Here is a 26,260-nt window from a genome sequence, read left to right as displayed (position 1 = left end):
TGTGAGTGTTTCTGTTTTTTAAGTAAGTTCATTTGTATCATTTTTTAGAGTCCATATATAAGTGATCTCATATGATATTTGTCTTTCTCTGTCTGACTTCACTTAGTATGATAATCTCTAGGTCCATCTATGTTGCTACAAATGGCATCATTCCATTCTTTTTTATGGCTGAGCAATATTCCATTGCATATACATAAAGACTCCTTTTTAAATATAAATTCTCAGATGAAAGACCTCACGAAATCATTAGGACAGAAATTGTGCCTGTCATGCTCTTTATGCACTACAAGGTTTACCCCAGAGCCTTGTACGTGAGAAGACTCAATGGAGTTAGTATGCAAGATTTCTATTATAATGAACAAACAACGATGAGTTTGGTAGTTGGGTAGTTTATGCTCTTGGCATAAATAAGCATAAATGAACAGATCCTTTAATTATTTTATAAAATACAGTGTGCACTTAAATCTCTTCCTCTACTACAATTACCTGCCATTGCTTGTGTGGCCATACCATGCCATGGAAATAGAATCCTAAATACATATATGAAGACACAAGGGGAAAATACAACAAGACAGTCAATAAGTAGTTGGGTGAGAAAAGCATTTACAAACACCACATGCAGAGTTCTCAGTGCCATTTAAATAAGTATATAAAGCTCTCTTCATTTCATGGAAAAATAAAATTCCTTTCCAGTTGGCCTTGAAATTTGTGAAAATATTGCCTGCAAGAAAATGCTCATGGAGCAAAATGAAAGGCTGTGACTGTAAATCTCTAGAGGCCACTGTAAATCTGTAAACCATGTGCTATACTTAAATTCTATTTTCCTGATATCAAAGCATCAACACCACCATTTATTCCTATTTTTTTCTCCTCTCTAGGGCTTAACTCAGTTGGGTGGGCCAGATCTATGCTAATCAATACCTCATAGGAAGACAATAAGGTCCAAATGTAGAGTACAACCTCTTTTCAACCACCATGAAACCACTGTGGCCGAAACTTTCCAAACAGTATACCACTCCTCAGGCACGCTGATCACTTCAGCTTTCAAGGCTTTAAATAATTTATAAAGCTTAAGTGCATATAGCAATCTATTAAAGTTCTACAAATTACTGAAAGAATGAAACACTGAAAATGATGAGTAATGAACTCCTAAAGGGAGTTCCCAAAGTGGATTCTAATGAAAAGACTGAGGCAGCCCATCCTCAGTTCTGTCAAGGGAGGTATCTAAAGATAATTGTTTACTGCTCAAGGGGAAATAATTATGCCAGAAGGAACTGTCATCTTAGTAATAATACTAATAATTTCTAGTAAAAGGGAAAAGTCAGTTTGTCTGGACAAATTGGGGGAAAAACAGGCAGGAGAGTTTTCTAAGGATGCAGATAAACACATTGACTCCTCTTGGGTTATATAAAGAAACCATTTTCTTTACTTCATTAAGGTTCAGATCCCTGCTGGTACTAAATGATGATCTTTTAAGGGGATGACCAAATAAATTAAGGAGGCTTAACACTGATAGCATTAGCAAGCCAGAAACAAAACACTGATTTCCATCCTCCTTTTCCAACCATACAAGGGCTTTAGAAATCATGCATCTGCCCATCTGTGGTATGACATATACATAGCATTTATGCTGTGTCTCCCACTTTTGATGCCCATGGAAAACACATTAAGTTGGTCATGGTATCATTTTACTCCCTGAGCCTAGGCAGGGCCTCAGAGCTCAGTTTACAGAATGATTCAGGCTTCCACTCTAACACAACAGGGCAGTATGATTTACCATCCCTGCCGTGGGGTTAACATGACATCAGGCCATTCCCAGGGGGTTGCAGGGCCTCTTCAAATCACACTGCATATGTCCTATCTATCCTCCATAAACGTTTTTCATACAAGTGAAATGAAGATCCAAGAATCATTTGGTATGCTTTTATTCTCTCTTGCTTCTTTCTTTTTATTAATTATACGTTATTATTGTTATTATTATTGAATGTCTGCAGGAATTCAGAAAGTTTGGGATGGGCAGGGTCATGGGAAGAGGATGCATTCAATGCAAGGGTCTACTGTATTAAGGAAATGATAATGGGGTGTCCTTAGTACCATGAATTTGATTAAGTGACTTACACATTATTTCTAAAACATAATAATCCAATGAAAAAATCATATGTTTTTCCCATTTTATAGATGGGAAAACTGAAGCCCTAAGAGGTTAAATCACTTGTCTACATCCACATTACTGGTAAATTGTTGAGCTGGTTATAAACCCAGCTCTGTCTCACTCTATACCTTGCAGATTAGTGATCACCTCACAATGAGAATGAACTTTAGTATTGGCCAGATTTTCTCACAGACCATTTGACGTTTCTTAAAAATCTAGAAGGGACCTGGTCCTAGTAGAACATTTAATTTAGTCTGTTGTGAGTTATTCTGCAAAAATTTCAAAGCAAGATATATGATATTGCTTCACTTTTAAGTTGGAGTGGTTTGCTGGTGGTTGTTCTTTCTTAGAAAAGAAATGAATTAGCTCTAGTTTTTCTCCTCTACCCATTCAGAGTCAAGTCTCTCACATATATCCTTAAAAGAGAATGGATAAAGAAGATGTAGTATATATATACAATGAAATATTACTCAGCCATAAAGAAAGGATGAAATAATGCCATCTGCAGAAACCTGTATGGACCTAGAGATTGTCATACGAAGTGAAGTCAGTCAGACAGAAAAAGACAAATATCATATGTTATCATTCATATGTGGAATCTAAAAAATGATCCAAATGAACTTATTTACAATACAGAAATAAACTCAAGACGCAGAAAACAAGCTTATGGTTACCAAAGGGGATAGCAAAGGAAGGGGGAGAAAAATTAGGAGTTCAGGATTTACGTATACACACCAATATATATAAAATAGGTAAACAACAAGGACCTACTGTATAGCGCAGGGAATTATACTAAATATCTTATAGTAACCTATAATGGAAAAGAATCTGAAAAAGAATATATATATGTCTAACTGAATATATATATAACAATCACTTTGCTGTACACTTGAAACTAACACAACAGTGTAAATTAACTATATTTCAATAAAAATGCAAAAAAGAAAAGAATAACATAGATAAAAAAAAGTGCAAAAAAAAAAAAAAAAAGTAAAGAACTCTCTTTGCTTCCAGGGATTTCTGGAAGGTCAACATAATGGTACATATACAACATTTTGAATCTCTGAACAAAAAACTGCTTTGCAAATACAAAATTATATTATTCCAGTGAGGAAGTACTCCAACAAGTGTGTGTGCATGCATGAGGGTTCACAATTCATTGAGGGATGAAAGGTACTGAAAGCTTTTCTAGAACTCACTCTATAGTAATAGGAATCATAGTCAACTGGGCACCTTCCAGTAGAACATAAGACCAATTCTACTGCATCATCAGAAAGATTGACTTTTCTGAATGATTGTTACAAGCACTTAGGTACTTCTAAAATATGGCCAACTTTCTTTTAATACAGAATTTATAAATAAGTTTACTTTCTGGCACATAAAGAGCAGATTTTTATAATTTCCTTTCTGTTCTTTAAGAAAAGTTGGATTTGCCTAGGAAATCAAAATCAATCAATCCTACTTAAACATACTTTAGAGAAGGTTTAAAGCAAATACAATTCCAAATAATAAGATCACAAAATTCAGCCCTAATGAAGGATTGAGGCCAATAGACTAAAAGTGGGGAAGAATATGTTTGATGACTGCACTTCTCAGATTTCCTAGGACTGTCCAAATTCCAAGTATCCTGTCCTACTCTTGCCATCAACTATTGAAATGATTTCAATATTCTACATGCAAGTTAGAATTTCCACATAGCTTTTCATAGACAAAAGTAACACAGAAATCTTTTTGAGAGCATGCATTCTGATTATCTGATGCAAGATATGAAGTAAATGTGGTAAACAAATCTAGTAAACGTTGAAGCAAAATGAGTTTTACAAAAGGTACCGATAAACCACGTTTAATGGTTGATAAAGATACAAGCAGTCCCTGGCATCCAGGTACTGGCCAGGCACTTACAGTTAGTCTGTGGTCTTTGCCTACTGAATATCAACCATTGAAAAGATCAATATTAGACAAGTTCATTTGGTGACAAAGATGGACCAAGACAAAAACAAGACCTTTCTGTAACTGTGGGAACACAAACGCATGAACACAAAAATTACTGTCCTCATATTCTGGGTAATATCTTTACCAATCACAGCTTTAGTCTCATTCCTCTTTTCTTGCCTTCTAGTTAAGAATTCTTAAGATATTCTGTCACAGATTATTCCCATTTTCAGACAATATCCAATCCAGAGCAAATCTCCGCTTCCTTAAACCCACCCCAGAATCACCTAACACAAGACTAAATCCCATAAGGAATCTTTTCCAACATCCTCTTATGAAAAGATCCACAGTTCCTCATGGTATGCATTCTCCGTTGTTACAAGAAGTAAACCAACCTAACTTTGTTCAAATACAGCTGTATTCCTTGTGGTCTTTGGCTGAAGGTAATTAACATAGTAAATACAGATGCATTGTATCCCAACAGAGAAAACAAAATGTGGTCATTTTGTTATAATAATGTCATTAATACCAACTGAAACACATCATTTCTTCAAAAGATATAACAACTAAAGACAGGACCAATGATTTTACATTCCTGAATTCAAGTACTATGTCCGCCTCTCTCTCTTCTCAATTCTCAAATAATTGCACTAGGAAGCCATGTGAGTAATTGGAAAATACAATAATCATATATGTTGAAACGAAATAGGAAATAGAAACTTAGTGCATGTGTAAATTCACACAAAATCAATCCAGAAACAAAGGTTTAAATGAATGAAAGGATTGTGTGAAATATATCAACTCTTTAAATCACAACACATGATAAATTTTGATTTGAAATTTACCACGAGGAAGATGCCGCAGGACACTTATACAAAAAGTAGATGGGAGCACTAAAAGCATTAGCAGAAACAAGAAATACTTAATCATCCACTTTGAGGAACCAATTTTACCTTGATTTCAGGCCTCTTGTCCTATAACTGACAACATGTGATGCTTCTAATCTGCACCGTGTGGAATATTACAGACTACAGTGATAAGGTAGTGCTTCTTAACTTTAATGATCATACAAATCACCTGGAGATCTTGTTAAAAAGCAGATCCTGATTCAATAGATTTGCAGTAGAGCCCAAGATTCTGCCTCTCTAACAAGCTCCCTGGTGATGCCAGTGCTGCCTGTCCAAACATTATACCAAGTAGCCCAGATGTAACAATCCCACATTGCAAGGGCAGGCTAGGAAGTTTCTGTGGCCGATGCTTATGCCTGCAATCATAACTACTGAACTGTTACAGCCCATGACAAGCCCCAATGCTTCATCTTGAGACAGCTGGCAGTTGACAGTTTTTGGAAGTTCTCTGGCAGCCTAAGGTGGCCCTGGCAGGAGCGAGGCAGCTGGATAATGAAACTGCTTCCTGCTGCACTTGCCACTATTCATACTCCACCAGGGCAAAACCAAAATATTCCTTTTCTCTCATTAAAGGCAAAAAGAAACTTTCTTTTACTGGCATGTCCAATCTCATCTTTGTCTCTTTGTAACTCTACAATCTTCACCTCCTAACATAGTCTCCCTATTCCCCAAAGCTTGCTCCCATTCAGGCTTTATATATAATGTATATCCTAGACATTAAAATTTCATAAGTGGTTTCCTGGAGGTTTTGGCCAGTTTGCTCTTAAATAATCATAGACATCAAAAATCTAAGGCTGTTCAAGAGAAACCCAGGAAGACCTTATGTCCCCTATGTTTATAGCCCAGATGCTAAGAGATAAAAGGGACCTAAGAGTTCTCTTAGTTCAGTGGGCCCCAACAGTCTTTGGTTTGGGAGATATGATGCTTGTAAAGGATGTGGGGGTCAGGCCAGCTCACCCATAGCGCAGCGGATAAACCACCACATACGCCCACAGACTAGCACTGTTCCATAGTCAGTGCAGCTGTGCCTCTGTGATAACTAATGGAACTGGTTAGAGGCTCAGTATGAAACTCTACCCAAAGCCCAGATTTTAGACTCAGGTGACCTGGATTTTGAGGGTGCTTTTGCACCCACATTAAGTAATTGCACTAGAATTTCAGGGGCAGTGACATGGGGAATCAAAGCTTAGAAAGACCCAGTTTAAGGCTTCTCTGGATTGACTGACAACTATAACCAACTTCCAAGCGTTTTCATGTTTGAGAAAACTAGGGGAGACATGCTTGCTTCATCTGATGCCATCCTTGAATCTTTTGCTAAAATCCGAATCCACTACACTCATCAGAGAAAGAATCATTTGACTAAGATCTGTGTGTCTATAGGCTCACTCCCATTCTTTCTTAAACCAGTCCTCTGCTGGACTCCTTTCTGGAGAATACCACAGAATGGTGGTATGTTTAATGTCATTACAGAACTTCTAACTACATTATATACTAGTTATATGTACTCAAAAAAATCACAACTAGAAGGCTCACAAAATTAAAATACAAATAAGTGAAACAAAAATCAGGAAGTAATCACACAAAATGGCTTGTGATGTTTTCTTACAATTCTCACATGCTGAATATTTTCTTTAGTTGGCTGCTAGACATCAAATAAAAAGATGTAATCACTGCTATATTTAAAATGGATAACCAACAAGGACCTACTATATAGTACAGGGAACTCTGCTTAATATTATGTAAACCTAAATGGGAAAATAATTTGAAAAAGAATAGATACATGTATATGTATAACTGAATCACTTTGCTGTACTCCTGAAGGTAACACAACATTGTTAATCAACTATACGCCAATATAAAATAGAAAGTTTAAAAAAAAAAGGAAAGATGTAAAGGTGAAAACTCTTTAATTGAGAAAAATCTATTTTTAAAATAGAGAAGCTACTTCCCTCAATCAGTTTTAGTGCTGGAACATAAGAATTCTCAAGAGAAAAAAGCCAATTTCTACAGTTTACAAAAGAGCAAACAAAGATCCAGGAAAGTAGAGAAAAATAGCTAAAATATGTGGTTGGTAGTAAAGCCAGAACTGGAACCAAGGTCCAGTATTAGTGCCAAGACCTGTGGTCTTTCCTCTATATCACAATATGTTTACAGACTTTAGGACTCAGTAATAATATCTTGTAGAAAGTAAACTCTCAAATTTCATTAGATATTTTGCTGAAAAAGAAGCAAATATCTACCTGCAAGGGAAATATTAAATTCATACTGTTAAATCAGATCACGGTGGGATTCTTATTTTTGTTACTGCTCTCATGTCACTAAAGCGATTTCTAGAAATTCAATGAGCCAATTTGCAGTTCATCTTCTAGCCAGACTTCTAACTGTATATCCAGATATTAAAACACAAATCTTTAAAACAAATGCAAAAGCATTTTGCTTTTGTATTGGAGAAAAATGAAATTCACCTAAGCAACAAGAATGGATTATAGTTTTACCATTTACTACAAAGTATATGGATAGTCAACTAAAGAACCTATAAAAATAAAAGAAGTTATTCAATACTTTTGCTCCAATCTATTTTTTTAAAAAAAAGAATGCAATTACCAGTTTGAGATGGTAGAATTTTGGAATCTTCATATATTTTACTTGTAGGCACAATCCATGGCTTTTCACTTGAAGCTACAGCAAAAAAGAAATGGAATTCACTGAGAATTTTTTTGAGAGGATGAAGAGATAGAAATAGGTTGCTGGTGTGGTAAAGTAGCTACCATTAGCCTGAAATAAAAAACACATCGTGATCCAATTAAACATCATCGTATATCAAGAAGAAATCAATATACACCCATTCAGAGAGCATTTGAGTAGAGACTAGAGGGAGACTGGAATTTGGTGCCATACTCTCAACCTTTTTGAAGACAGAAAACTAATTAAATGGGCTATATGGAATTAACAGATTGATAATGTTACTGAATTTGTAGAAAATCCAATCAGAGAAATAGTTTTGTTCTATTTATTTCTTTGGTTTGGTTTGGTTTTTTTTGTGTGTGAAACCAAATCAACCACTTGTTTGGCTAAGTTGACTGAATTCATCAGTTCACTGAGGTCTGCACAGATAGGATCCAGTAAACGTGTCCTACAGAATTATGCAATCACTACCCACATCTTAACACCAGATTTAAGGTGCTGTTATTACCCAAGGTGCCCCCAGGTTTCTCAAAAGGGAAGGGTGCTTTTGCCTGAGGAAATTCTGGAAGCCTTTTTGGAGCTGCAATGAAACACACAAGAAATGTTATGACTTGAAGTACAAGTAAGAGAAAAGCTTTTTAAAATCGCAAGCTTGCAAAAGCAAAAAACAAACACAAAAATGCAAATTACTCAGGTAAGGGACTGTTAGTGGTATATATTTCTTACTCCTGTGTTTCAATGATAGCTAATGTAATACAGCTTTTTTTTTCCTATTTTTTATAATCAAGTCACTAAATTTGAGGAGTTTGGGTTCTTCTTTTCACCCTTATTAAATTAGTGTCCTAATTTCTTCAGCTATGTGTATATGTGCTCTCAGATATATTTTGTTTAAACTCAAATCAAGCACCAAACACACATGAACTGGGAAATATCCCCCAAACAGCTTTTAAAAATAGAATTTCAGTAACTCCATCGCTTTATATTTAAGCTCCCCCAACAACTTTTTTGATATTGCTCTCAAATTCTAAGAATTCTAAGAGGCAGTCTGCAGAAATATCAAATATATCTTCTCTATCAAGAGAAACAGTTGAGTAAAAACATATTTAGGAAAAATACAGAAAATAATTTACTCAGTGACATGATTTTGAATCAAAATAATCAAATATAATTATCAAAATACGACTACCCCTAAGGAAAACAACCAAAGGATTTCTCATAGGGAAAGAACCTTTTGGATCCTAAATTATAAAATAAAGAATTTATCACATTTAAGGGCTTGCTGTTGGGGAGCTTATTGTTCTATAAGTCGTGTGTCCTTTCTTTTCTGTGAGGAGATAAAATTGAATGAATTAGCCTAAGGACTTCTTTCAAGCATGCATTAAAATTTCCAAGGTAATAATAAGCTGTAGTGTTTAATAATTTTTACCTAGAGTGCTCAGTGGCAGTTCAAACCTAGGTATTAAAACAGTTTGCGATGTTTCAGGTGTCCTTCCCCTGAGAACTGCAATAAAGAAGAATTCAGTTAGAAGCTTCCTGAATTGGGATTTGACACTGTGGCTTAACCACATCGTGTGAGGAGTGCTCACAACAGAGGATGCACTGGGCAGCTGATGCCTTTCATGGAAATAGCTGGCTTTCCAGGGAAAGGTTTATACAGTTATAATTTGGAGGTATACCTTCAAATGGCCATGGTGTGGCATGGAAGACCAACATCACAAGTACAGAACAAAATACATACATGGCTGCTCTTTTTTTTTTTTTTTTTTTTTTTGGAGAAGAGCATGAAACAAGTTAGATTCTCCTGGGCCAAGAAGCAGTTAACTTGCATGACATGAAATACTTAGTAAAAAGCATGACACTTTTGGGGATTCTCATTAAGTGTAGTACACACAAGACTTGGAAAAGCCAACAGAAATAGAAAGCATGGACATAGTCAAGACTCTCACCCCTCCAAGCTTTGTATTTTAGAAGGCTGGTGTTCTGTTTTTCTATACCTCCCAAGAGACTGGTAAAAAAGGTGTACAGTTAGCATCTAGCACCCAGAGATGCCTAGAATATTAGTCACCAGGATCAAGGCATGTTAACTCTTTAATGGAACTGGTCCAAGAAATAGGAAGATGAACTACTGCCAGTAAGGGAGGAAAGCAAGTGGGGAGGATGGGAAGCCAAGGCATTGGGGTTACTTTTCTATGAGGTTGGGAGGCTCTTTTTTTCTAAAAAAAAAAAAAAAAGTTCTAAGAATTACCCAGTGTTGTTTCTGAAATGTCTAACGCACTAGACACAGTGGGTTTAGTGGTTCTTGGAACTGATCCAGGAGTCACTGGAAGGTAAAAAAGATGACTTTATGAATTAAGATAAAATGATGAAACAACTCAAGACCATAAGGCACTTTTGTTGCCCTTTAGAATTAGAATTTACACTTACACAGACCAATTCCTTTCAAGTTAATTATGTTAGGGGCTCCTTGGCTTGGCCCAGTGTCTGAAATGACACCTCCTCCCAACCCCTCCTTTCTGGGTTTGTCTACTTTCCACATGTCCCAAAAAGCACGTGGAATTGACCCTCATGGAAGCACTTATCAGATTAATCATAATTTTTTGTCTGCCTTTTTTTCTTTTTATCCCCAGGCCTTAGCAAAGTCTGGGGTACAGTAAGCAAGCACATGATAAATACTCATCAAATGAGTTCATAAATGGGCAGATTGATGAATGACCCAGGGCAAAAGGATTTATTGAGAAGTATTACATTTTAAGACTTCTCTCTTCCAAACTGTGGTCAACATGCAAAGCTTGGAACTGGGTTGGAATCATAAGGATTCAAACGCCTCAGTCCTAGGGTTGTTTCAAGTGCTAGATCAAAAGTAAAAATGACCCTCTGGTAAATAGTTTTTGAGAAATAAGAACCAGCATCACGGAGATCTGGACTGAATTGTGAGCTACACAATTCCAGAATTTTGTAGGGTAAGGATATTAAATAAACACAATAACACTGAATAATGAACTATGGTGTCTGCCGAAGTGTTTCTGAAGTGGAAAATCCTGCGGAAGAATTGACAGAGAACTAAGAAATCTATAGATTCTCTCATCAGATACTATGCAAGAGAAGAAGAATAATTAGGAAAAATCTTTAGAATTTCCACTGGGTCATACTTATGCTTTTCTTATATTGAAATCAGAAAACTACCTAGAAATTTAATTCAAATAGATTATTCCAGCATCAGATTCTACCTTTGCTCCAACTCCCATGAAGGTGGGGGATGGAAGGTCCATTTCTCACCTTTAGGTAGGACCAAAACACTTCTTACTCTGTCAGAAGTATTTCTACTTGAACAGGTCTCTTGAAATCAAGTTATTTTATTTCCCCATCAATCTTTATCTTCTCTGGACTAGATATGAGTCCAAGAGTTTAGTACAAGGTAAATATCACTGATATTTCAATTTATGGCACTTTCATGGATTAAAAAATTCACTTTACATTGGAGTTACTTTGCTAAATGTAGATTTGGGGGAATTCTTGCCAGATATTTGTTTCACAGAGTCCTGGATGAAGTGGTATTGCTCTGGCAGAAACTCTGTAGTTCAGAGAATAATGTGTCCCTGATGGGCTGGACTTGGGCAGTTCATTCCTAGAAGAAATGCTAAATGTTTGTTAGTAACGGTTGGTACACTGGGAAAAATGTATACTGTCATTTATTTTTTAAAGGATTTTTACTGAACTATTATATATTTTCTACACAAGGATTGTTAATCTTCAAAAGACATTGTTACTAAATGATTCCAGGATACCCTCATAGATATTAAACTATGGACTTATGAGGGATAATGGCATTTTGCTAAACCAATCACTTGTGAAAGTGAAGAAATGAAAAAATGCTCTCATGTCTTCTTATAAAAGAAAACCACCAAAACCATGGTATTACACCTTAGCATAAAAATATTTCAGAATGTTGAGGTAACAACTTTCACTTAGAGTGAAAAATACAGCTTCCACGTTACTTATCATTTATATAATTCAATCGTTCATTTTGCATCTGTTGTTTTTCCAAACATTAAAGACCCAGAATCTCCTACTGTTGTATGCTTATGATCAAAATGAATTTCCTACTGGCCCTTCACTGAAAAAAAAAAAAAAAAAAAAAAAAAAAAAGACAAAACTACAGGCTTGTCAATCATTTACTATTTGAAAAAATATATTATTTATGTTAATAATAACATAGGGATCTCATTACCTGTTATGGGTTGTGCTGGGATTTTTTCTACCTCTGGTGTTTTAGATTCAGCAGGCAATGCCAAGGTTTCATTCTTAGCTAAAAAGTCAGAGAACAAACAATTTACCTCACTTCCTCATAATAGAGTATCCAAATATAATTCCCTCAAAATAAGCAATAGACTATTTCAAGAAATCTATTCTGCTCTTATCCCTTCCCACCAGGCAGTCAATAAATTTATTGTGCATTTCTACCAGGGATTAGTATTAGCAGTGACAGTCTTCAGAATTCCTTCTCATTAACCCTAGGTAATTCTTTAAGATCTCAGCTGGCACTGAAATGAGGAAAAAAAATCACAACCCGGTACTTGGATAGCTCTCAAGTCATTTTGATTCAGAAATAGTTTCTTGAAGGCATAGGTTGTATATAATTTTATATTCAATTACTCCTAATTTAAAAAAAAATCAATGAATAGAAATTATCCATTATTATCCATGGTAAAAAATGTAACAGGTTATGGCACTAAAATTTTAGAAAAACATAAATAACACACATAGGAAACTAAGTTATCTGACGATATTTGTGGTTAAAAAGAATACCAACAGCCCCTACTCCCTTGTTTGGGACCTGCATCTTTCCCCCACAAGCATAGCTCTTTGGGGATCAGGATTTCTGTCCCATTCTCAAAGGAAGGGAGTGTGTCTCACAGTGACTTAGTTACCTGTGTCATTGGGACATTCTGGTAAATCCCTTAGAGAGGACCTTACTTTCCAAAGCAGTGAGACGGATGCAGACATGGGAGTGTGAACGTGGGGTTAGGCAGGACCCAGTGGGCTCCGTGCTGGAGACTCATTAGACCAACACATCAGTTCACTAAACTATATGGTTGACTGATGGGAAATACACCAAAATTAAAGGAGAGTTTAGGTTCTCCTCCCTGGTGCCCATCAAGTACAGTTGTCCCTCAGTATCCACAGGGGACTGATTCTAGAACCCTCTCCCCGCCCAAAGATACTAAAATCCATGAATGCTACAGCCCCTTTTATAAAATGGTGTGGTATTTGCATATAATCTGTGTACATCCTACCATATACTATAAATCATCTCTAGATTATATAATACCTGGTACAATGTAAATGCCATGTAAATAGTTGTAAATAATATGTAAATGACACGTAAATAGATGCTGCATGTGGCATATTCAAGTTGTGCTTTTTGGAACTTTCTGGAATTATTTTTTCGAATATTTTTGATCCAAGATTGGTTGAATCTGCATACAAGAACCCAAGGATACAGAGGGCAGATGGTACTCCCATCCCCTTGCCCTGCTCTATTATTTCTCAAGCACTCACCACCTTCAACCTACATCATTGACTGTCTTCTCTTTGCAAGACATAGATACTCAGAGGTGGGGATTTTTATGTATTTTTTGTTGTTGCTGTTTATTGGTGTACCCCAAGTGCCCCCAGTTGTGCCTAGCACATAGTAGGTGCTTAATAAATATTTCATGAGTGAATGAAAAAAAAAATCCTAATAGTTATTTGAGCCACATGTTAACACAGATCTTTTCTTTGGGTCTGTGTTGAATTCAGTGTAAAAAAATAAAATCCGTTTTTGTTTTTTTGTATTTTTTTTTCTCTTCTGACAACTATTTAGGAAATTTCTTTTTCAAAGAAAGTACATTTCTGTACTGGAGTTGCCCAATGATTAAAATATTCTCCATTTTAAAAAATGCACTTAAGATTAGCTTGATTCAGCTATTTAGCTCACTGAATCAATGACCTACTTTTAATATTTTGAAATAGTCTAGTGGCATGAAAGAATTCATTCATCTTTGAGATACCCTGATCATGTCACCCTGGACTGATTATAATCAGGTGGGATTTTTTAAGAGTGCTAAGGCTGTAAGGAACTTCCTGGCTTTCTCAACTTTGGCACTATTGACATTTTGGGCTTGATAATTTTTTTTTTTATTATGGGGGTTTTTCTTGTGAAATGCAGGATATTTAATAGCATCTCTGGCCATTAGCCACTGGATTCCACACTTCCACAGCTGTGACAACCAAATATGTCCCCAGACACTGCCAAATATCCCAGGGGCACAAAATCGCCCTCCATTGAGAACTGCTGATCTAATCTGTTCTCTCAAAGTCCTTTAAGGATGCAAATTTTGTAACTTCCTCCTGTAGTTCACATCACTATTGTAAAGACTATTTTCTTCTTTTCAGTTAACATGGGCACAAAATATTTATTTCTTCTGATGGACTTAAAGACAATAATAAAGTCATCCCTTTCACAGAGATCATGGAAGCAAATCACTTTTCAACCTGTATTATGGAAGCGTACAATAGATTCCTAGAGCTAAGGATTTTCAGGAGTGATTTAAAATGCTAGAAAGCGTCACAAGTGCTAATGTACTTGCCACAGCTATTAGTCAAGTGTGTGTTCTGGATTCCTGTGCACGTAAAGCTGCACAGCATGTTGGTACAACAGAAATGTTTAATATCACTGTTCAAATTAATTTAGCAGGGCATAAAGAGAAGGAACTCTTTCTGGAATAATGGAAAAAAATAAACAGATCCAGTATAATTTTATGATAAATTCTATTTTTTAGGCTTCTAAATCTCATCAACATTTTTTTTTCCTGCTTCTTTTGTAGTCACAGCTTTGGCTTGGAATCACAGTGATTGGTGATTGTTAGCACAGGAAAAAAATTCAGATTGCAAATTTTGATGAGTTCTGGTCCTGTTATTTTCAGCATGTACCACAGGAAGGTTTTTTTTAATGTAAGATTGTAAGATTTTTCTTCAATGCTCTCTTCTTTTTCAGTGTCCTCTTCTCCTTCAGGATTGTTTTGGCTAATCCTTTCCTTCCTGCGTAATATCCTACACTTTTGGTGGTTCCCTGGCTACCTAGGACTATATATTTATTTATTTTTTAAAAATTATTTATTTTAACCTCCAGATCCTAGACTTTCAGGCAATGCTCTGAACTGCTTTGCTTTAGCTCCTTATGCATGCCCTTATGGGGCAATCACATTAACCTAAAATTAGGCTGCTAATGAAGAAAACCGGTAAACTACCTTCCCAAGAGGTATTTGTATTCTTTACACATCACTAATTCCTCATAGATGTGTATCATATTTCTGAAACAGAGCAGGACCCTATGGTTCTTGCCCAGACGTCCTCAGCCTGCCTTTAGTCTGTGGAAAAACTTTAGCCAAAGAATGAGTTTAATCAGCGAAGTAAGAAAATGCAGAAACAAAGGAAAACAGTCCAATAAGACTAAATAATAACAGTTTAGTCAGTAAGCATAGTTAAGGACCTTAGGTCTTCCTCAAGGGCTGTAGATACTATTCTGAGCCTTATCCTGGGAGCTGTCTTATAGAGACTAAAACCCCCACCAGGTGGAAGAAGTTAACTACATGATGACCAGACTGTAGCCATGACATAACCTACCACAATTCCCTAAGAATTTGCCCCAAAGAAATGTGAACAAACCAACCCTGGGACTGAAGACTAACTGTACCTAAAACAATCAAGATGACACTGGTCAGACCACCACATGACCAATTTCAAGATGAATGTCAGAGGTGACTGTGCTGTTTCTGCATGTATCTCCCTCCTTCCATCTATAAAACTCTTGCTCATTGATTGTCAGTGGGTGGGAGTCGGCTTTTGGATAGGAGTCCCCGCCCCATCCCCCCACCAGTTGCCGGCATCCAAAATAAAGCACACTTTCCTTTCCTCCAACCTTGCCTCTTTACTGGCTTTTGAATGGAGAGCTGCTGGACCCCACTTTCAGTTACATTTCTAAAGATGGCACTTCAGGTGTGAGAGAAATTAGTTGAAGGGAAAGATACTTGAATGGGACTCTTTATGACTCCTATCAAGCCATGAGCACTCACCTTACACTGTGTGTGGACAACTAGTCTTGGCAACAGCAGAGTAAAATGCCATCAGAACATGGCCTAAAACCCAGGAAATTCCTTTTCATCTCTGATTCTTCTGTACCTTTTTTCAACACAGTTGTTTCCTTTCATTTTTGGCAGGCTAAGTCTTGGCTTTGGCAAACCCTTTTTATGTCCCTGGGAGGTATTACTAGCTTTCTTGTTTATTTCTCTCATTATTCACACCATGTGTTCTTAGAACGAAAGCTATTAATTTCTTGATGTTCCACATTGGGTCCTGCTGGAATGAGGATATTTTTAGGATTTACCCTTCATACAGTAGGACTTTTCTGAACTGTGGTGATAAATAACTTCAGGAAAGTTTATTTCTCCCTCACTGTTATAAAGAACTGTTTATCCTCATACTCTTTGTAGAGACCAGTAAAACTAAAATGTTATTTATATACATAGTCTAAGATGGTACATTTGATGGATTTACTGGACCTTTTCAAACATACTGCTTATCAGTCTCTTCAATGTGTAAGAAGTGCAATGTGTTAAATTTAAGGTAGGTGTTTCCCTAAAAATAAGTTTTAAAAGACATTTACTATTTGAATTGAATTTGTCTTCATTAAAATCACACTTAATCCTGAAGTTTTAGTGATTCATATCAGAATAACAAAAGCAAAAAGCAAAGCAAACCAAAAAATCAACAGTTTAATTCTCTAAATTAGAGAAAACAAGAAGCCTGAATTGTTATTATGGTAGCAGTTGGAACTTTGCAAAAATGACAAAAAAAAAAAAAAAAAAAAAAAGGAGATATTGTCAAAACTTAGAACTAAGGAATAAAACACCTCCCTGTTCAAAAGTGATAGCAGTGGTCTGGGGAAAAAACTCTGCTCATTTACAGTCTCCTTCATAAATCTTGGTTTCTGTAATTTGATGAACAGATTATGAACCAAATCAGTAAGAGACTGGCCAGTTCCTTCTTTTTCTTCTCCTTCCAAACAAGTCTTTCCCAGGCACAGGGCTAAGTACACAGGCTCTGGGCAGAGAACAGGTGAGTGCAAGAGTCCTGAGCTCTGGTTCTAAACACAAGTTCACTGAGGGAATTGATTTTGGAAGCCTCCTGGCTTTTAGCACAGCATTTAGATGATGTGGAGTTGAGTCTCAGGGTTTTGTAGCTAAACAGGAGGTGATCAAGTCTGATGTACAAATTAAAGAAATGAAGCCTAGAATTACTTGTCTACCTTCTTGTAAGTAACTCACCATAGGACTAACGGGTACAAATATTTTACAGTAAAAACGTGAGGACTGCACAAAATCACAAAGATTTGTTGGCAAATATGTTCACATCTTAATAAAGGGGTGATACATAAATTTTGAAAATTTTTTAAAAATTCTAAGACGAAGAGTCCTCTAATTAACGTTCTCTACCCACATAAGGCTTTGCTCCTCCTTCTTCCACGAAGTTCTCAAATTATAGCTAAGGAGAACTTAAGAGTTCACCTTTTAAAACTCTTACAATCTGATTGCTTAACATCATACAAGTAACAGGTCAGACCACCAATGAGGGAGGAGAAATTAAGTCTGAGGTCCCTGTATGGGTAGGTCCCAGGTCTGTGTAAATCACCATTATGTCCCCAGCCACTTGCAGTTCTGGCACCAAGTAATGCTTATTAAGTATTTGTTGAATAAATGTTGCCCAACAGGGGCTTGGGCCTATTTCGACACCCATAAAATGTGCAGATTCAATTATATAAGTGCTAAAGTTCCTCCCTAGTGCCTAGTTCAAGGACAATATTCTAGATTTTAAAGTCTCATTCAGTTTCTACCAGATCATGCCATGTTCTTCCATATTTATCAGTGGCCCAAGACATTCTCTAGAGACTTAAGAGGGTTGGTTCTCAAAGTGTGGTTCCCAGACCTACAGCATCAGTATCAACTGGGTACTAGGTAGAAATGCAAATTCTTAGGCCCCACCCCAGACCTACTGAATTAATAGCCTGTGGGTGAGCCCACCAGTCTGGGCGTAACAAACCCGCCAGAGCTTCTGATGCTTCATCAAGGTTGAGATCCTCTGCTATAGAGAGAATTCAGACCAACTTGATACTCAAATGCAGCAACTAGCTTAGCCCACTGGCCATCCCAATTGTTTCCTGGGTTCATTTTAATGGAGTTTTGCTTTTTTTTTCCTCCCAAATTATGTTTTTTAAACACTAAAATCATACCAGGTTCTTTCTAGAAGTAGGAAATAGTATCAATCTCAAGTAAATAACAATTCTAACAGACCTGAGCTTTATCTCAGTTCCCACTGAAAATATCTAGTGGTCCCTTGATAGTACAATAAGTGTAATTTATAACAATGACTCCATTTGAAAATTATACTTATATAAATGTGTACATTTTGGATAATTTGATCAATATTCACTCTTCTTTCATAAATATAAATATAAAATATTTCCCTATAGAATGTGATTTGTATGAATACCTCCAACACTCCATCCTGTCTACCCTTTACTTTTTTTCCTCAATCTTTTTACTATGGTAAAAGATACATAACAAAAAGTTTACAGTCTTAACCATTTTTCAAGTGTACAGTTCTGTAGTATTAAACACATTTGTAATGTTGTGCAACCATCACCACCATCCATGTCCAAAACTCTCCTTATCTTGTACCTTAACTGAAACTCTGTACCATTAAACACTAATTCCCCATTTTCCTCCTCCTCCAGTCTCTGGCAGCCACCATTCCACTTTCTGTCTCTATGAATCTGACTACTCTATGTACCTCATATAAGTGAAATTACACAGTCTTTTTTTTGTGACTTCTTATTACACTTAGCATCATGTCTTCAAGGTCCATTTATACTAAATGTCAGAACTTCCTTCCTTTTTAAGGCTGAACAATATTCCATATATATATATATATACATACCACACTTTGCTTATCCATTCATCTGCTGATGGACACTTGGATTGTTACCACATTTTAGCTATTGCGAATAATGCTACTATGAATATTAATGTACAAATATCTCTTTAAGACCTATTCCCTCCCAGTTCTTTTGGTTATATACCCAGATGTGGAATTGCTTGATCATATGGTAATTTTATCTTTAATTTTTTGAGGAGTGGTCATACTGTTTCCACAGCAGCTGTACCATTTTATATTCCCATCAACAGTGCACATGCCTCTCTCCCTTACTTTTTACTTTGAGATCCCCAAAGAGCTCATTTGCTAGATCCCTTGGATATCCTGGGAGTATCAGTGCTGGTACTGTCACTGCAGAGTTCACATATAAGTCTTTGCTGCTTACCTAACTGTGTCTTGATTGCATCTGAAATCTCAAACATTATGGAGGTAGGAAGTTTTACGGTAGTTTCATTAAGACCTGGAATAACAAGGTGAACTGCAAGAAAACAGAAGTAAGTAAAAGAAAATGCATACCAACATAAAGCTCAGAGAATTAGAAACCATGAAGTGTAGTGCAAAATAAGCACTAACTTTAAAAGTTTTAACCCAAACTTTAAAATGTTGGAAAAAATATGACAGTAACTTTTAAACATAATCTTCTTCATAGTCAGAACCAAACAACCAAAATACTCTGGCTTTTAATCTACAGACTCAAAAATTGTAAAATGGCTGCTTAAGATGTGTGGTAAACAAACACCATTGTTAATAATAATTTTAAAAGAGTAATTCAATATAACAAAGACTCTCTCATAACAGCAACAGCCCTGTGGGGCAGGCAGGAGGGGGGCCAATAGGCATAGGCTAGAGTTGCTTCTCTAACACACTAGGATAGAGGTAGCATCTCTTGGATCCTAGCCTGGAATGGACATAAGCCAGGATGCTAAATATTGAAAGGAAATGAACTAACATCAGTTTAACAGACCTGCTCACAGTGCCAAATTCCATAAGGGTCTTATTATCAAAAAAAGAACCTGACTTGCTTAATGTAGGTGTAGATTTCAAGATAGACTCACCCAGTATTGTTCCTCCATAGGGAGTCCTATCCGGGGATTTAGTTGAGGCCCTGTGAGTAACATTCTGAATCACTGTTGAAATACCAGAAGATAATAAATAATGTGAATGGAAAAAAATTAGTCAGGAAGCAGAAAGAAGCCAATAACGTGAAGCCACCTGCACTGGACAAACCCTGATCTAACTTTTTAATTAGTAGAAAGGAACTCATTGGGCTGGCTACATAGCCAACGGAAAGACTAGAAGGCACATCTTAACACCTGTGCCTTTAAGAAATGAAATTGTTCCATTCTAATTAGCTGAAAATTTCCTTTCTCAGCTCCATTCCCCGCAGCCTAGCTAAAGTAACTAGCACAAAATGAGGCAATGACCGATTCGTAAATAAAAAGAATTACAAAAGGTATATTCTCAAAGCAAAGAATCTTTGGATAATTCCAATACTAACTGACCCTGTTTTGAGAATACCCTTGGGACACTGTGTTTTCTTCAAATGAATAACTATTTTAAGTGCCCAATTTCTTCCACCGAGCAACTTTCTGGAAATAATGGAGTCGTTTAAATAATTTGTAAAACTGAAAGTCAAAACAGAAACAACTGGATAAGACATAACTGAAATAAGATATAACTCTTGAAACCTGGATTTCTTTACTTTCCTTAAAGTGACCTCTAAATCACAGTTAACATTTCATTAACCCAAATATCCTATTAATGATTTTCTACATGTAAGCTATCTTAATCCTGAAGAAAGTCACATATATTTAATTGGCTTTTTACAATGTAATACTTGTTGGGGTTGTTCTGCCCCTGGATGTCTAACCAATGTGCCTTCCAGGACTTGGCCCACTGGTACAAGAGTCAAAATTATCTGTTAATTTCTAATTTACTAGACCCAACTGATTTCTTCAAATTTTTTTTTCTGAAAAATAATCAGAAATATTGAAAAAAAAAAGTGCTATGTTTAGTTATCTCAGTTTAAAAAGTATATTAAAATACTACTAAACACACATCCAGAGCAGACTCATACAAATTACCTTGCTTGATAATCGTTACTGGGATAAGCTTCCTTGGGACATATGCTGGCTGTAAAGAGAGGAAGAGATACAGCTTCTGAGTTACTGTTAACTTAAAAAAAAAATAAAAATAAAAACACTGAAAGTAGCCCTTTCTTGTCTTCAGTGACGGTCCCCATAACACTGGTTTAACGGTTGCTGGAAAGATCTTTAGTATATATATCTGCCTCTATTTTATTGTACTCACTTGGTTTTCCTCATAAATGTCCAAGGATTTGACAGAAGCAGTTTCTTCAAAACTCCCATCAGTTTCGTTTACTTAGAAACTGCAATGGGAAGAAATTCAATCCTCTGGATTGAATACTAGTTTATTTTCACTTCATTTGAGATGTGAACCGCCAAATTCTGTCTTTACATTCCCTCTCAAAAAAGGATTTTAAGTTACGTATTCTTTGAAAACCAATCATCGTCAATTGTTTGAGCGTGCCTCACTGCTGCCTTCCTTCTCCAGACACACAAGGGCTGTGAGCTCCTGACACCAAGCACTTCCTTGTCTGGGAAGGCAGAGCTGGGACTCAGATCTAGACATTTCTACTTCCAAAGCCTGTAGTTTTAACTATTCTATATATACTTATGCCCAGAGGACCTCAAAATTGGAAGGGCAAGTCCCAGAGGACTGTGCATTCTCCCTTCTTCCAAATTGCCTCAGACATCCCTCAGGAGGTTTTGATGTCATAGAGAAGCTTGAACTAGGGGCATGTTCAGTGTTAACTGTACAGCAGAGTCATCACCGGAGATTGTGAGCCAAGGATAAGACAGCCATATGAGAGACATGCAACAGGAGAGAGAAGGGCAGCAAATATACACAGAAGAATTAGACTGAGGTACAGGGGTAAGTAAGCATGACGTCAACTTTTTGATGCTTGATTTAACCTGTATGCATGGTATAGATACTCCATGTACTAGAGCTGCTGACAATCCAGGATGTGCTGAATGAGACACTCAACCACACAGGTGTTCAGAGTTGTGAGCAGAAGAGATTTGCTAACATGTCCCCATTCTAATAAACGATACGCCCACAATAAAGAAGGGCTGCAATACCGCACTTACTGGTGCCTATTTTTCTTCTTGTATCAAAGTTCTAATGTTTAAAAAACACACAAAATAAAAGGCTACTCTTATCTGATTATTTTTAAAAAGAAGTGTCTCTACTGCTCGTATTGTGTTTTGACCTAGTGCTACAGACTGAATGCCTGTGTCCCCCAAAATTCATATGCTGAAACTTAATCCCCAATGTGATGGTTTTGGCAGGTGAGGCCTTTGGGAAGTAAATAACTCAAGAGGGTGGAACCCTCATGAATGGGATTTGTGCTCTTATGAAGGAGAACCCAGAGAACTCCCTCCACCCTTCCACCATGTGAGATGGTTGTCTGTGAGCCAGAGTGAGCTCTCCGCAAACACCAAATCTGCCAGTGCCTTAATCTTGGACTTCCCAGGCTCCAGAACTGTGAGAAATAATTTATCGTTTAAGCCACCCAGTCTGTGGTATTTTTATTGTAGCACTCACGATGCACAAAGACGCCCAGTAATTTTCTACTTAGCAATCTAGCCTAAGGAAGTAATCAAAGATACAGTCATCATTTATGTGTAAGGGTGTTTATTACCACAATGTGAAATAACCTCATCGTTCCAAAGCAGAGGTTTTGTTAAATAAATTATGGTTCAGATTTCTGACATCTATTTGACAAACTGGGAAATATGTATGGTATAAATACAAAGAATACAAATTTATATTCACAGTATAACCTAATTGTATAACAAATACATATAGACAAAAGACCAGAAGGAAATAGATCATAACTTTTTTAAACAGTAGTTGTTTCTTATAGTCTGATATTTTATTTTGTGTACCTTTCTATATTTTCCAAGTTCCTTACAAGGGTGAATTACATTTATAACTGGAAAAGCTATTTTAACCAGCAGTCTGTTTAGCTGCTACATATGCTTCTGTACTGCACAGCTCATAAACTATTGGTCGGTAGAGGAATGATGTAAGTATAATTTATACACAACTCTTCCCAGGCAAGGGGAGGGGAACAGCAGGAATACAAGCATTACTATCCGTAGGAAAGAAAAAAAGAAGTTCAGCTTTGATGTCACACTGACAGAGGACCTCTGGGTTTATTACACGAAAATTAAGTGCACTTGCTCACAGGACCCTTCCCCAAAGAAGGACAGGCAGGCCCACGACCCTGTATTGGTGTGTCCACCTTACTTCCACCTGTTCTGCTTCAGCGAACGGGTTACCACACGTGGCCTGTACTGTTCCTGAGCATTTTAAATCCCTGCTGCTGCAACCTCCAGTTCCATGGGAGATGCTTGCCAGAGGAGTCACACTATCTTTCCAGGTACAAATAATCATTTTGTGCTAGACTGTGGCTACAGTTCCAAAAGATTTTTGAATGACTGGTCCTCTATTTGTCCTATGAGTCCTGCCATTGAGTGTATATTTTGCAGGGTGTGAAGTTTTCCAGAGACACATCACCTTCTAGCGGAAATGCCTATGTGTTCTTGTGTTGATTGCCTTTGAACTGCATTCTCTCAATTCTTATTTCCTTTGCTGGGGATGATTTGTTTTAAATAAGTTTTTGACAAAAAAAAAAAAAAGGAAAATATTCCACTCTTGACATGAATGGAGCACAGTTTCTGTTCGAGTTCTCATTGGAGTACAGACCAGTGTTCTGTTAAGATGATGACAAGACTATATGGACAGTATGTGCTGCCAGAAAATAAGCAAATCACTTAGCTGCAGAATCCAATTCCTTCTAGACCTATAATTATTCTCTTGCCTAATCCACAACCCAAAGATGCACCGAGACTAACCAGCAAGTACTAGCTTCTTCTCTGTAAGTAGGGTTTTTTTAATTGAAATATAGTTTATTTATAATATGTTAGTTTCAGGTGTACAGCAAAGTGATTCAGATTTTTTATATATATATGTATATGAATGTATATGTGTGTGTGTGAATTTCTTTTTCAGATTCTTTTCCCTTATAGTTTATTATATAATATTGAGTACAGTTCCCTGTGCTATACAGGTCCTTGTTATCTACTTTATACTTAGTAGTGTGTATATGTTAATCCTGACCTCCTAATTTATCTCTCTCCTCCCCTTTCCCCTTTGGTAGCCATAAATTTGAGTTCTATGACTGTGGGTCTATTTCTGTTTTGTATATAAGTTCATTTGTATCACTTTTGTTTAGATTCTGCATATAAGCGATATTATATGATATTTGTCTTTCTCTGTCTAGCCTAATTCACTTAATATGATAATCTCTAGGTCAAGGGTATCAGGAAAGTCCTTCTGCCCACAGTTTTTATTGCTGGAGGCTCTAAAATTCCCAATAAGAAATCCACACTATGAATTCTTTCCCTGTGTCTTTTTATAAAGATGTCGGGAAACACCTGTAACCTGGATTTACTGAGAAATAAAATATTCTGATAATTTCCAAGTTAGCAATATGTAACCAATTACAACTCAGTTTCAATTGAACTGTTTCACGTACAATGTTGTTTAAAAAGTTATCAGTAATCTTTCTGTGCTGTCCCAGGCATGCTGTTATGAGCATCTATCTACATGTATAGAAGTTTTAGTGTAGCTGGTGTGGGGGTGGGAATCAAGGCAGTGAAAGAACCACATCCCACAAGAGGCTGCACAGTTTCGCTGGGGTGGCCTCGGCCCAGTACTGCTGCCCACGGCCACCACCCTGGTACCAGTTTTCATTTCCTCACTGGCTCTCTTTTCTCTGCTGCTTGCTGACCCCATTCCTGCAGCAAACCTCCATCATCACTTCCCTCCTCAGCTCTCATCCCTCCCTCCAGCAATTATATTTTAAATGTTTACATATGTCAGGAAGTAAGCATACTTCCCTCCTACCCTTTAAGTGATGAATTATTTTTTTCAGTTTCAAGAAATTCTGTCCCTTAAGAACCCAGGTCACGCTATATCCTGCGTAGGGTGACTAGCTAAGGGAATTCATTTTTACCATTTTTCTGGGGACACTGGCCAAGTATCAGTTGGTGAGATTCAACGGGGAGAGCACACTGAAGTGGTAAAAGGCAAGGCCCCTGATGGCCAATCCAGCTTGCTTTTCAGCCCTGATTAGGGAAAACCTATGCTCATCTAGAAATAACCACAGCCAGCAGTAGCCACACAGTATGAGGGACTTTGGGTTCACCCTGGATTACACTACCTTCCTCCTGATATTATTTTGAAAATTAGCTTTAATAAAAGTAGTGATAACACCAGGGAGCTGTTCTTTGCAAATCACTCTTTGCACGTTTGTCCATTTGGTATTTTTGTGGTGTTAGCATATCCACTGTAGATGTAACTTTATTCTTAGGCCCTGGGATAAACTATCTATTTGGGGAGTGGTTAAGGGTTGCTCAAAATCAAATTTCAATGACTCAAGAGCTAAACCACATGAGAAAAACTTGGGCATGTTGCATTCTGGTTTTAATTCATTTTTAGGATGTCCCAATGAAAGTTACGAAATATACTGATTCAATCTAACATCTGACTAAAAGTGAATCGTTAATATCCTTCTTGCGAAAGTCTCCATATTTCCAGTCAGCTAGGGAGGAAACAGACATACACCTTTGGTGATACTGGTGGTCTAGATATAAAATTTTCAACTTTCTGCTTACGACAATGATTGCTAAGAATGGAAGGACAACAGATGCATTCACTGCACACAATCTGAGGCTGTGGTGTGAGGACCACACCATATTTCTCCCTATTCACTCATCTGCTAACTGTTATACTTTAAAAATTGATACCACTTCTCTTTTTGCCAATGATAGAAATGGCTTTTTAAAAAGTTAGGTGGATCTCTGATGGAAAACAATGGTAGGGTGAAAATAGATGTCATATTTTAGGGGAACCTTATTCTAAGGAGATTTGAATTAATTCAATAATTAAACATTTTAAAATACCTGTTAATAAATGCTACATACTTCAAAAAAGTATTGTTTTGTTAGTGAACTAGTTAGATAACTAAGCTCTTTAAAAATATAGAGATAATAGGGCTTCCTGGGTGGCGCAGTGGTTAAGAATCTGCCTGCCGATGCAGAGGACACGGGTTTGATCCCTGTTCCAGGAAGATCCCACATGCCGTGGAGCAACTAAGCCCATGCGCCAAAAAAAAAAAAAAAAAAAAATATAGAGATAATGTATTAAAGTGTAGCCACTGCTCCTTTATTTTTTTATATAATAAAATCTATTGAATTTCTTTACAGAACAGAAACAGGCTTACAGATATTGAAAACAAACTTATGGTTACCGAAGGAGAAACGTGGCAGGGAGAGAGAAATCAGGAGCTTGGGATGAACATACACACACTACTATATATAAGATAGATAACCAACAAGGACCTACTGTACAGCACAGGGAACTCTACTCAATATTCTGTGATAACCTACATGAGAAA

General features: G+C 36.8%; 1 protein-coding gene across 18 annotated transcripts in view; it reads right to left on the bottom strand.

Moving 5' to 3' along the window:
• Positions 1 to 26,260, bottom strand: part of ABI3BP (ABI family member 3 binding protein) — a 262,791-nt gene that overhangs the window by 117,287 nt on the left and 119,244 nt on the right. For 15 of the 18 annotated variants that reach the window (XR_009047795.1, XM_057697718.1, XM_057697719.1 and 12 more), the window contains exons 7-14: positions 20,793 to 20,841; positions 19,764 to 19,835; positions 19,094 to 19,186; positions 11,906 to 11,983; positions 9,923 to 9,997; positions 9,104 to 9,178; positions 8,186 to 8,257; positions 7,597 to 7,671 (exon numbers count right to left, since the gene is read on the bottom strand). Coding sequence is in view for 17 of the 18 variants with exons in the window: in XM_057697718.1 (XP_057553701.1) it covers positions 7,597 to 7,671; positions 8,186 to 8,257; positions 9,104 to 9,178; positions 9,923 to 9,997; positions 11,906 to 11,983; positions 19,094 to 19,186; positions 19,764 to 19,835; positions 20,793 to 20,841 (589 nt within the window). In the remaining variant the exon portion in view is untranslated. The remainder of the gene's footprint in view (positions 1 to 7,596; positions 7,672 to 8,185; positions 8,258 to 9,103; positions 9,179 to 9,922; positions 9,998 to 11,905; positions 11,984 to 19,093; positions 19,187 to 19,763; positions 19,836 to 20,792; positions 20,842 to 26,260) is intronic. The other 3 variants (XM_057697727.1, XM_057697735.1, XM_057697732.1) reach the window with 2 other exon arrangements.

Source organism: Hippopotamus amphibius, chromosome 10 (assembly GCF_030028045.1).
Source record: "Hippopotamus amphibius kiboko isolate mHipAmp2 chromosome 10, mHipAmp2.hap2, whole genome shotgun sequence".
Taxonomy (NCBI): domain Eukaryota; kingdom Metazoa; phylum Chordata; class Mammalia; order Artiodactyla; family Hippopotamidae; genus Hippopotamus; species Hippopotamus amphibius.
The sequence above is the reverse complement of the archived record's forward strand: the minus strand, read 5'-3'. Positions and strand labels throughout refer to the sequence as shown.